Source organism: Falco punctatus (genome assembly GCF_963210335.1).
Source record: "Falco punctatus genome assembly, chromosome: 2".
Classification (NCBI taxonomy): domain Eukaryota; kingdom Metazoa; phylum Chordata; class Aves; order Falconiformes; family Falconidae; genus Falco; species Falco punctatus.
In genome coordinates, this window is record NC_137581.1 from 84,395,854 (window position 1) to 84,408,903 (window position 13,050).

The following is a 13,050-nucleotide window of genomic DNA, read 5'->3' on the forward strand; positions in this document are numbered from 1 at the left end:
AGATAGAAATAAAGCTGGAACCCTAACCCCAAGATGTCAATTCCACCAAATTTCAAGAATTCTTTTCAAAGGACCTTGAAAGTCAAAAGACTGTATGATTTACTTTCTCTTTTTTGTATAATTTTGCTCTAACTTTCTTTCTGAAATAGCTGGAACATGCCCTGAGGTAGGTGTTCCGGCACTTGGCAGATTGGCAAGTCATTGGACAAAGGCCCTTAAAAATGTATCAGTCCACCTTCATTATAGATGACATAGGTGTTTGGGGGATTTTTTATGACAGCAAAATCAATCAGATGAAAAAACGTATGGAAAAGACATGGCTTTTGAAGTAATAATGTAGATTCTTTCAAGTATGTTTCAGTTATGTCTTGAACGTGAACAATTGCTTTTGGATTGGTCTTTTTTATGCATTGTTACTTTCTTATGTTGCAACCCAGAGATGCTCAAAAAACATGACTTAGATCCTAGAAAATCACGGGATTGATGTACATATATAACACATGATCTTTGAATATTACATGTGGGATGTTCACTTAATTGTGCTGGTTTTGTTTTGAGCCTTCACAGTCTCCTTGGCCTTGGGTTCGAAGTTTTATCAGTAAGTAGAAGTCTAAACACTTGAAGTGAACTCCTTTGTTCAGGACACTGAATCACAAAGTACCTGATTACAGGAAGACAGGCCACGTGCTACTGTAAACGAGATTTGGCTGTAGCAAGAGCAGGTTGAAATGAAATTTGTTATTACAAGGGGAATGGTACACTGTGATAAAATGTTAAGCAGTGTATCAAAAAGAAAAAAAGGAAATATATGAGTAAAATTATATAATTAATTTTCAAAACTTATATGATGATCCGTTCTGTCTTACAGGAACCCGATTGGCTCCGAAAGAAAAGCTGGACATCCCAGTATTATTCATGCCAGATATAATGAAAATGTATGAGGCTGTGGTGGTAATTCATGTGATGAGGGAAAATGGTGAAAACTGGCCTTATGAAGATTCTGCTGTATTAAATAAAGACTTTGAGAGGTAATTTATTCTAATAGGAAAAAGAAAAGGTAGCTGAGGATACTCAGTCGTATCATAATTTCCTCATTCAGCTATTTGTTTGTAGCTCTCAAGGGCAATCATGTGTCTGATTTTGAGGGCAATAGGTATCCAACATAAGCTTTTAATGTTCTCTGCAAAGTATTCAGATTTAGGGTAAGACTTATCTGTGTCAATATCTACCTTGTCTACTTTTAGATAAAGAAAATTTAAAGTACTACGTGCCAGTGCAGTTATGGATATTGAACAAATGAAAGCTCTTAGACACCTCTAATTTTTCAATATATTTGGGCTAATGGTTATTCTCCTGGGATATTTTTGTGTAATGCATAAACTGAATATGCTTTCTTTCAGTGTAGTCTTGACACAAGATAGAGTAGCTCAGGCCAAACATTCTCATATCCTGACAGAACAGTGTTTGAAGACAGTAAACTAAGCAGATGTAAATTATTGCTGTTCTGGTTTAGGTGGATTTTATGTCACTTTTTTTTTTTTTTTTTTTTTTTTTTGGGGGGGGGGTATGTTTAGCATTACAGCATACAATAAAATGGAATCTCCCCTCTCCAACAACTCTTAAGTTTAGATTGCTTTGGAAAAAATAATCCTTAGCAGTCTACCATAATGATACTCTTCACTTCTTTTCCAAGCAGTGTTACTGTCGCAGAGGATGGGGGAATTCAGGGAATACTCTGGATCTATCCGGTTCATGGAATACCTGAAGCACCACAGCAGAAATTAGCTCCAGGTAGGCAATGATTGAAAAAAAACTCGAACAATAAATTTAAGAAAATTAAATAGTCATTTGTGTTCTCATCTGCTTGATCGTGAGAATTTGCAGTAGTACTTTGCTACATCTTAAAGAAAGATAAAATTATATATTAAAAATAAAATCTTCTTTCCCAACATTTAAAGCAAATCTAGATCTATTATTTTATTCTCATTGTGGGTAAAAGGAGCCAGGAGCAGTTGAAAATATCAAGGCTCATGCCTTTCAGCGTCCCAGTTAATGCTGAGTTAGAGAACTGAAGGTAAATCAGAGACTGACACAAGGGTAGATTTCTGATTGTGTACCCAGAACACCCTGCTGTTTGTGGGGTACAAAATGTTGGAGTAGATGTCCACTGTTTCTCTCAGCTTTAAGTTTCATTCCTTAATCAAAACTAATACATAGTAGTGTAAATAGCAGTTAGTTTCCCACTTGCTCCTGAGAAGTAAACTTGCAGTAAAAGATGACTGGCTTTCATAGGTGTTTTTTTTATTTTGTTGCTTACTTTTCAGATAGTAAATGTTTATAGATTTGGTGCACCTATTTTTAAAGCTGTGATACAATCCCAGAATTGTGAAATAGAAATTGTGAACAGCTTTTTAAACCTATAACCTTGATGAAACTACAGCTCAGGGTGTAGAAGAGGGACAATTTTACACGAACTTGTGTTTTGATGTGTGAATTTAATACCTTTCTACACTGGACAGGCTAAGGTATAAGAATAACTTCTGGGAAACCATAGAATTAGATATTTTTACTGTTATTAATTTAATTTGCTTAAGGATCCTTTAGTTGCAGACAAATGCCAATGATGTGGCATTAATTAGACCTTTCATCTCCGTAATTTGCACTTTAATACCTTAAGGAATGAAGCAGAATATCATTGTGTAATCAACTGTTGCCCAAAATGATGGTTTTAATGAGTCTCATTAGCATTAAAATTATGTATATTGATGTGAATGTTTGTTGTGTTATTTAAAGCTGTTATGTAATTTGAGGCTTTGAGATAAGTCTGCCTTTTATTGGGCTGTTGGTTTCCTTAGCTATAAAAGTTATGAATTAAAACTGTTAGCATTCATAAACTGCTTAAATGACATCACTTCTGCATATGATCAGAAACTTAAGTAATGTCAAAGTTTAAGTAATTTTAAATTCCTAAATGATGCTTTCAAACAGCAAAACTAAACTGTAAAATATTTGTAACTGCTATCCACTAGTTTATCTTCAGTAAATCTTCGTAATGCATAGAAGGAGCACTGCATTAATTTTGATACATACCTCTCTTTGGCAATCACCATGTTATGTTAGGCTATTTATTTTTTTTTCCTAAGGAAGTATTAGAGCTTTCATTGAAAAACGACCTGGAAAACTAAAATACCTGTTTGTAAGTGTATTTATAAACCAGATTACATTTCTGCCTTGATTCTGAAAGCATACGCTTGTCAGTTTCAAGTGGACTTTTTAAAAATCCCTGTTGTAAGATAAGAATCCCAAGCAGGTAATTTACAAGAAAACTCCTTTGGTTTAAAATCATTGTTTTTAATAATAATGGAAATAGTATTGTCATTTATTTTAATGGAGACATTTATTAAAATTGCCTGGAGGCTACAAGCTGTTATGTCAAAAGCCAAAGCTGCTTTGCCAGTATATTAGGTAGTTCATCATTTGTGTCATTCTTATTTGCATCTTAATACACTTAAACATCTAGAAGTCACTTGGCTTAGTATCTCGGGAGACCAATTAAAATGATCAGTGGTCACAACCCATGTAGTACATGTTAAGTAGGTTACAATATAGCCATCTTAGAAAAGTGATTACAAACGGAGAATCATCCAGAGTATTTTTTTAATTCTTGTAGAGTCAAAGAAGCATACACTAATTTTGACTGGAAGGGACCACAGGAGGTCAGCTAATCCAGCTCCCTGTTCAAAGCCAGGTCTAAGTAGATCAGGTTGCCTAGGGACTTGTCCAGTCAAATCCCACCACAGACCTGATTTTTATCCATAAATATTGTTTAGCCATTTAGGAAAAAGAACATGTAGAATCATTTCTGGTAGTAAGATGAGCTGCAGAATAGAAAATTTTGTGGACACACATGTGCACACTAATCTGAAATACTTGGTAAGCTGGTGTAATACAGCCAATGTAATTTCTTTTTAAATATAAGGCCATGCATCTGAGAAAAAGTTTTTAACTATTTCAGGACTTGTCCCACATGGAAATGATTAGAAGAGCACTATAGAAATTACTTAAATCTTGTTAAACAGGAAAAGATCAAGGAAAAAAAAAGAAGTTGTTTGTTTTTTTTATTTAGAGAAAGGAAATGAGTTTAACTTGATGTGCAATTACTTATTTTCCAAAATAACAATAGCGAATGAAGCTCCAGAACTGAAAGTTGAAGCTAAATAAATGTGGTTTAGAAGTAAGGCTTTCATTGCTCTTTTTTTAAACACTTTACATAATTACTTACCAAGATATGATTCTAAATTATTTACCATTAAATCTTGATGTTAAGTTTAGAGCTAATTTTTATAGAATCATTTGGTTTAATTCTGATGAAAATAGTACTTAGATCTTGAAATTGAGAAGTATGTAATTGGCTCTTCTTTTTCATGTTGATTTCTGTAATTCTAGAAAATTCTAAGTCTTGTATTTGGGAAAACGTTTTGCTTTCAGTTCTTGTGCCTAATTTTCTCCTCTTTCTGTGCCAATAGTTATTGAAAAAACCATAAACAATAACTATTGAAGTAAACTTTATAAAGTCTAATGTATAAGCTAAAACCCAAGTACCTTGTAATGAAAAAAAGTCATTTAAGAAGCAGTAAATTAGAATCACTTACTGAATCGAAAAAAGCTCTGTCATGCTTCAAAGAAACTCGTGTCAGAATGCTTTTTATTCTGGCATAGTTCTGTAAAAGCTGAAGTTTGAACAACAGTATTCTTAAACTAAGAAATCAGAGAGTAACTTAATAGTCTTTCATTTAACTTTTAAATTCTTTAATTTCTTTGTTTTCCTCAGTCTCCTCTTCTCGTTGGCATATGTCAAACTATGCCATAATTTCTATTTGCAAATGAAATAAAATGAAGATGCTTTTCATGATTACAAAAAAGGGAGAAACTTGCAAGTGCTGTTGTGAACCAAATGTAGGAACAGATTTTTGTTTGCTTAGCAATATTTTCTACTATTTCACCTAAACAGAACAGTAGAAACCATGAACTTGGGAAAAGCACTTAGTCGTCTTGGTCCTTATTGAAATTCTGTCATTCTCTAAGCCCATTTAACTTCCGTGTTTAATTGTTTTGTTAAAATCAAGATGCCAACATTTTAAAAGTAATGGATTCTTGCTTTTCTGTAGCTGTGGTATGCTGTCAAGCCAGGCAGAGAGCAGAAAGAAGAATAGAAGTGCTGCTGACTGGTGTAGTTCTCTGTGCAAGTGCTATGCCTGCTGCAAGAAATTCTGATATGATCAATACAAATAAGCCAGCCAACATCCAAGGAGAAGTTCAAGTCACTGATGGTAAGAATACATAGCTTGGATACCATACTATTTTAAGAACTTTTCAAATAAGGTAAGTACTTTACTGAATGTGCAGCTCTGCCATGACAACAGATGAGGTTTAGGCAAATCCTCTCAGTCCATATTTCTACCCTGTTGCAAATATAGTACATTTGTATAACAGTATGTCAGCAGTTACAGGTACCTTTGAACCGGAACCTTTATTTTTGTATGTCTTGGATGCGAGGCTTGCATACATACCATCTCTCCTTTAAAAGAGAATAGCCTGCACAAAGTCTATAAAGTTATAGAAAAAATTTCTGTGTAAGCATTGCCAGGAAATATTTATCTCCAGGTTGTCCCTATCTGTAACATGCATTCCCACCAGCAGGCCAATATCTGCAGTAAAATGTATTGAAGAAGGAAGCCTTGTTCGAAAGAAGCAATAAAGCTTTGTGAACAGATAGCTTCCACTTACTGTTGATTAACAGAGGACACAGTGAAAATCAATTTATTCAGAGATACACCAGCTTTTCATATGAGACCTCTCTTTGAAACAGAATGGTACAACATATAAATAGTATGAAAAGAATGCTTGTTGCTGCTCTATGTCCGGTATTTTTGTTAATAGAAGTGTGTTGACACTCATACTACAACAAATTATCCACCGTTACATTCTATTTTCATCAGTTATTGCATCTTTGAAACTCAATCTACATTTTTGGGGGGTTCAAATTCTTCTTATTTTTTAAGAAAAATATTATATAAAAATTATGACACGTGGCATGTGACACTGCAACGTGTGTTTACCATAGCTGTAATGAAGGCATTTCACCCATACTCCAACTTTGATAAGAGTGTAATGCATTGTAAGGTGGTAAAAAATGAGTCTACAGAGGTTGCTATGATTGCAGTCTATTAGGCAATCAGAGAGGCAGCAAACTTAGCTTTTGTGTTTCATTTCTGCCAATTAGAGTCCAGTCCTACATGGCTTTAAATGAATACCACGTTACAGAAACTCTCCTGCCAAAAAACTGTGAAAAACTAAAAAGCTATAAAAGGTAAATCAAGATGAATTACAACCTTCCTATAAAGATGATTTTCATGCAAACATGCCCCTGCCCTGCACACTGACCAATGCGGTCTCATCAGCAATCACTGTCCAGCTCTTTAAAAAGATTTTATCTTTGAATGGTTTTAAAACAGGAGGGGATCTGAAGTTGCACTGTTAATGAGAACTTGCACAGCATATATTTACTGATTCATTAATATTTGTAATTACTTAGTTAATCTTGTTACTTGCACATAACATGTTGTCAAAGATAATGCTGTCTGGGCATATTATTCGTTTATATTCCCATACTACAAAGGGATAGTGATCAATCTAATAAAATAAGCAAATGTGAAGTTCTCAGTGTATGTTCTTGCCTCTTTAGAGAACCATAAATACTATACTATTATATAAGTTTATTCAGCCTTGTGAAAACAGCTGTGTATCAAAGTACAGGGTACCTTCTTTTTTACTATAGAGTAGGCTTAGCTCTTTATTGACTTGTCTACCTTAAGCATACCTGGGCTATTTCCCTCCAACATGTTGGCATGTGAATTGACAAAAATGAGCATGACTTGCATTGAGCAAGTTAAGGCAGCATTTTGAAAGACCTGCAGATTCATGATGTGTAGTGCTTGTTTTATTCATAGAACTAATATCTCGTATTTATTAACACTGGCTTCTGCACATACTGCAAGACATTGATTTGGGACATTGCATCTTTTCAAGCAAGAAGTCTGGTAATGAAATGCTTTACACCATAGGTAATAAGATCATTTATAACTCTGGTGCTTTCCATGATTTTCAATGACATTATAATGTCATTATTGCTAGATGAATTTGATGCCTGTTGGGAATAAAATTTAATGGTACTATCTGAGCTTTCTGCAGTCTACCAGTAATAACATAAATAAAAGTGTAAACCTCCAAGATAACAGCCTGGCAAGCTGTTTTTCATTTTTTCTCTTTTGAAAGAGTGATTCATCAGAGTGTATGTGTGATGTGCAGTAAAAAGTTTTTACATCCAAAGATAAATGATGATAATTACTGGCAGATCAGATATAAACAGCTACTACTATGCTTCAGTATTTAAATTACTTGGACAAGTAAAAATTCTTGAGAAGTGAAAAATCTTCAAGCATATTCTTTATGTAAAGAATTCAATTTCATCCAGTCCAGGATATCATTTGAAACAGAAAATTATTACAATTTCTTATGAGGGGACAATCTAAACATTGTCTAGCTAAAGTAACATAGTTTGTTGTTCAGAAGTCAGCAAAGTTCTGGAGATCAAATAATTAAAGCTTAATTTTTTAGACATTTAGCAATTGATATGGCTTTTTACAAAAATAATTACCAATTGTATTAAATGCATATTTTTACCTTTTTTTTATATATGGTTTCATACAAAGAACTCTAAAGACACCTTTTTTTCTGTAAATGAAATTTAAGATACATGATTCATCCAAACAAGTGTGAAGATTGGGTTTTTATATTTATTTATTCTAACAAAACAACATTTTTAGTTTACTTTAAATATTCAATGGGAAATACAAATGTGTTTAATTTTCCATGATTTTCTAAGAAAAACATAGACATTCACACATTATCAGTTCTATATATTTGGCTGAAATTCACAAATTTCTACGCAACCAAACTTGACTGTGTTGACAGCATGTAGAGTACACAGCCAGAGTACCTTCTGGTTGAGGAAATACGCTAACCAGGCCTGTTCTGTCTCTGCGTTTGTAATGGTCCCTTGTAACCTATCCTTTTCAATTGCTTCAGTTTATCACATAAGCCAGCCGTAAGGGCTGAGTGTTTATAATTAACTTCCCTAATCTTTATTAATTCATAGCTCTTCTTACAGCTCCAAAGTTGGTCTTAGTCCCTCGCTCCTGTGTTCTTATTTCTGGGAAGGTTTCATGAGCTGCCTTTGGCAGGGGGGAATGCTGCTGTCCGGGTTCTGTAGGGTAGCACCGGTATGGGGGGTTCTGTGTGCTATAAGCAAGTTTCACAGCTATGCTGACTTCTAACTAAACACGTGACCAGTTCAATTGCAGCTAGTGGTTAAATAAAATTTACCAGATATGCTAATCCATAACATTGGCTATTGGCGTACATTATGCAAAGTGTATCTGTACCCTTTCTTTCACCATTTACAAAATCAACCAATATACATATTCTATGAAATTTTATAGCAAATAGCTATAAATACAAATATAAATATAAATATAGCAAATAGCTATATTGAAAAACACCTGACACTCATCAGATCAGAATATACAAAAAGCCTCTATTTTCTTTGCTTTCTTTACAGTAGTTCTTTGAAACAGGGGAAGAAGAACATGTCCAAACACATGTTAAAAGCTATTTCCACCCCCCAGCAAGATTTTATGTTAGCCAGTGGTATGGATTCCACTAAATGCCGATTTGATATGATAGATCTGAATCAGGAAGCTCACCTTCAAGAAATGAGTCCAATAAAATTGGATACGATCAAAGAAATCCTAGCAGTATAAGAAATAAAAATGCCAGGATAGGAGGAGACAAAATATTCATATAGACTTGTCTCTCATTCAGAGATTTTAATTTAATTGCTGATTAAGTGTAGCAGGTTAATATTGAAAGCCATATGAAGAGAGTGATAGTGATGAAGATGGCCTGATGTTTTACTTAAGCTGTGTCTCTGTTGTCAGAATAATTATGTCATTATTTTTGAAATGGTAATTTAGGATGAGAGAGTTATATCTGTATAAATGAGATTGTTAAGTGAATTTTTTAATCTGCAAGAAGTAGAAGAAAGAGCAACAAAGTATTTGTTTTGGATTAACACTTTGTGAAAGCTGTGAGCTATGGCAAAATGAAAGTGTTGACAAAGGGGTGAACCAGCAATTGGGTCACTCTGTTAGAGATTATTACCTTGTTGTTAAAGGTGACAGCTCCTGCTGGGTAACGGGGAACCAGCAGAAGCCAAATAGGGCATCAGAGTAAAAATGAAAGCCTAGATGGATTATTTTGTCAGCTACATAATTTTTGTTTACATCGGGCTGTTTGTTTCTTTATGAGTCAAACATGGGAGAGATTTGATACGTCGTTTATTCTCTTTATTGAACTGCAATATGCACAGGCATTTTAATGAAGAAGTTCAAATAGGACTTTATTTACTTGTTGATATACAGGGTTACCATTTGGTCCATTAAAAAAAGAAACAATTTAGCATAGATTTTTCTCTCATAAGTAACCCTTCCTACTCCCATTTCTTAATGGAACTTGAACAATAAGGCCAACTGCTGAAAAAAAGCTTGTGAATTGTGAGCTAGTATGGTTTGGAATTACTTATATTTCTGTTTACAGAGGAGTCACTCATTTCTGTTTCTTTCCCATTTTATAAAACATTGAAATCTGCAAGCCTTAAGAATAAGTTTCAGCATTACGCAAATCAAAATTACTTTCTACAATCCTGCTCAGTTACAATACTCAACACTTACAGGGAACCAGAGCAATTATAAAATAATCTTAAGTTATTTATTCAGCTTCACAAAAGTGCAAAACCAATAAGCAATACAAAACAAGGAATTCCTGATGTTACTTTTCAGTATGATGTACGTCCAGGAAAACTGAGAAGTCCAAAAGAACTGATTGGCTATCCCCACATAATGTATCTCTGAAACAAGAACACACTATCACCTCTTAGAAATGTATTTTGAGTTAGTGACTAAGGGAAGGCTAAGCAATATAATTTCCTGCAAGTTTCCATGAATTACTCTTAATTGTTATATGATTGTGATTGCCAGATTGCTATTTCTCCCATTTCTTTTCCACATAGTTTTCTGTAATTACTTTGGTTGAGTGATAAGTATTACTTCCATAGTAACGACACCACTACACCCTTATTTTGTAAAGGTATTTTGGGAAAGCTTCTGTAAATCAAAACCAGAGTCAGCATAGCTCTCCAGCATGTTAGTTGTGCTTTTGCAACATCATAGCACCTTACGATGATCTATCTGCGTTAATTTGCACTAGGTTTTTTGCATTGTTTTCTCATTAATTATGGGACATCAACAAAGCATAGCTAATAGAGGCCCTTAAAATGTGAACTCTGTTGGTTTTCCAGAAGAACAATGGACCAGTGCTCTCCCTGTCTGTCTCAGCTGTGTGCGCATGGTTCTAATCATAGCAAAGCAAGTGGAAGGTTTATACACCTAGATTTGCTTCAGATAATATATCTGACAGTCACTGTAGTAACAAACACATGCACACATACAACTATATCACAAATGCTCTTCTATTTCAAGCGTATTGCATCCTATTTAATTTTTGTGCTAAGATTCTTTGTCCTTGTCTTCTGTCTCTGAAGCTGCGCTGTTCACATATTGTTGTTTTTCTTAGAGAAAATGAAATTATCCACTCTATATCTCCTTCATCTATCCAATATTTCACAACTCCAAAAAGAACATGAAGCAAAAAGGAAAAAACAAAACTTCCCCAGCTTTTATGGGGAACGTATACAACTTCATGTTTTTGTAAATTTGCATCGTGCCTGTAGTTTTGACAGTTTAAAACCACGTTGATCTGAAACTTTGAAGGTGTAGCTAGATATTGAGATTTTAAGACAAGTAGCTAGAAGTTACATAGAATTACCACAGAACATTAAATGAAATTGTAATCTTGAACCATTACTCTTACTTCAAGCAAGCTCAGGAAGACAGTGAAACCTCAGAAATTTACTGCACAATTTTTTATTAGTTCTGAAACTTAATTTTTATCAAAAAAATAAGACAAGTGGATACCTCCCATGAGATTATATTTGTCTCACAGTAGAGGAATTTTCACTACCCTGTGTTATAGATGTTCCATCTTATGTATAACTGAATGCAATTCATTGGATAAGGAAAAGGAAGCAAATGAATGTGACCCTACTGATTAGGTCCTGTGTTCTAGTCTGTGTGGCTCAGTCTGTTTTGTAATATTAAAAAAGTCAAAAGATATAAAATGCATCCTTTATAATAGACCATAGTATAGTGTAAAACTATCAATAACATGCTTACAGATTCTAGTGATAGTACCAGAAACAATTTACCTCCATCAGTAGAGAGTTCTATGTGCATAAATTTAGATAATTTTTTTTAATTTTCAATGAAAAATTATTTTATCATTGAATCAAAGATTATACCATAAGCACAGATAATGGAATTATCTCAGGAAACATAAACAATTTAAGTTACGATGTGATGTAAGACAAATTCTTTCTTTATAATACTTGTACAGATGAACAGATGAGGAATACTTGCTAAGAAATTCTTTTTTCCATATCTCCTTTCAAGTTAGAAGGAAAGAAAGATAATCACTCCATTTGAGATTACAGGATTATATTACCCCTTTTACTTATGTTTAGTTTGTTGTGTATTGTTATTTTTTAATTTGCAGAGCTACTGAGTGGAAGATTTCAGTATGTAGGTCCATGTTTTCAAAACACAAAAATGTGTTTTTATGAAAAATATAAATACATTTGTATGGGAAAATAATCAGGCTGAAGTTCTTTTGTCTATAGCCACACATGCATATTTGCTTGGTGTTTTAGATTAAGATGCTGGGAAAGAGCGTAACCTAAGATGACATCTTTGTCATCCAAACTTCTAATAAATGCAACTATTAAAAAAAGAAAGAACAACCAAAACCAGAACAGACCAATTCCTGGTCCTCAGCTCCCCTTTTCATACGATGACCATGAATCAATGGATATATTGCAGATCATAAGAGCTAGCATATGTCCTTCTCATGTGTTTAAAAAAACCATAAACCTACCCCATACAAACTGTACAATACAAACATTCTGATACTGCATCCGTCTTCCTGAAATCCCACAGAAAAAAAGATGCAGTTTTCATTGTGTTCAACTGGCAATCAGACTGATCAGTCTGGACTGTGTATGTTAAGAGAAAATATTCCATTGTTATTAAGTAATGTGTCTGCCTGAAATACCTGCTAATTAAGTTAAAACATTTTAAAACAAACTATTATTTATCTTCTAAACCAAACTTGCAATGTAGTAGCAAGTGAGGAGTAGCTCAACAGATCAGATTGTGAGGTCTTTTCAGCTTCTCTAAGTACTGCATCCTGTAGCTGGCAGACTCGATAAATGTGAAAGTGCCTTTAAAATCAACATTAAGCTCTTTGCTACATATGTGCTATGTTATTTCAAGCACTGTGAGTTTCAGAGTTTTTGAATTAAGAACTCAAGTTTGCTGGTGTCAGCTCTACAGAATTTCAAAGGGCAAATAAATGGTACTGGATATAGGAATATCTTAAATGGTAATGTTTTATGATTTGTTGAAAAACTGAAACTGGTCGTGCTGAGTAAGAATCACATCTCAGTGCAGTTTGATACTTTTGGGTTTTTAGCAGCAATCAGCCAAGGTGTTCCTTCTCACTCAAAAAATCTTTGGACTGATAAAGTTTAATTAGAAAAATCTATTTTTATAAAAGCAAAATGGTTCTAATCTTATACTCAAGTTACAAGACAGTAGTAAAAGTAGTCAGAAAACATTTACTCTTGGAACAGGTATTTTAAGCTTATTTATTTTATTGCCATTAGTTCAGAAAAACCACCATACATTGTATAGACACACAGCTGATTTACAAAGTGATGCTTAGATCCACAATATTTTAAGATTATATTCTTGAACA

General features: G+C 33.8%; 1 protein-coding gene across 1 annotated transcript in view; it reads left to right on the forward strand.

Moving 5' to 3' along the window:
* Positions 1–13,050, forward strand: part of CFAP47 (cilia and flagella associated protein 47) — a 374,253-nt gene that overhangs the window by 316,349 nt on the left and 44,854 nt on the right. The window contains exons 58-60 of the mRNA XM_080377676.1: positions 869–1,028; positions 1,697–1,791; positions 5,169–5,330. Of these exons, the coding sequence (XP_080233802.1) occupies positions 869–1,028; positions 1,697–1,791; positions 5,169–5,330 (417 nt within the window). The remainder of the gene's footprint in view (positions 1–868; positions 1,029–1,696; positions 1,792–5,168; positions 5,331–13,050) is intronic.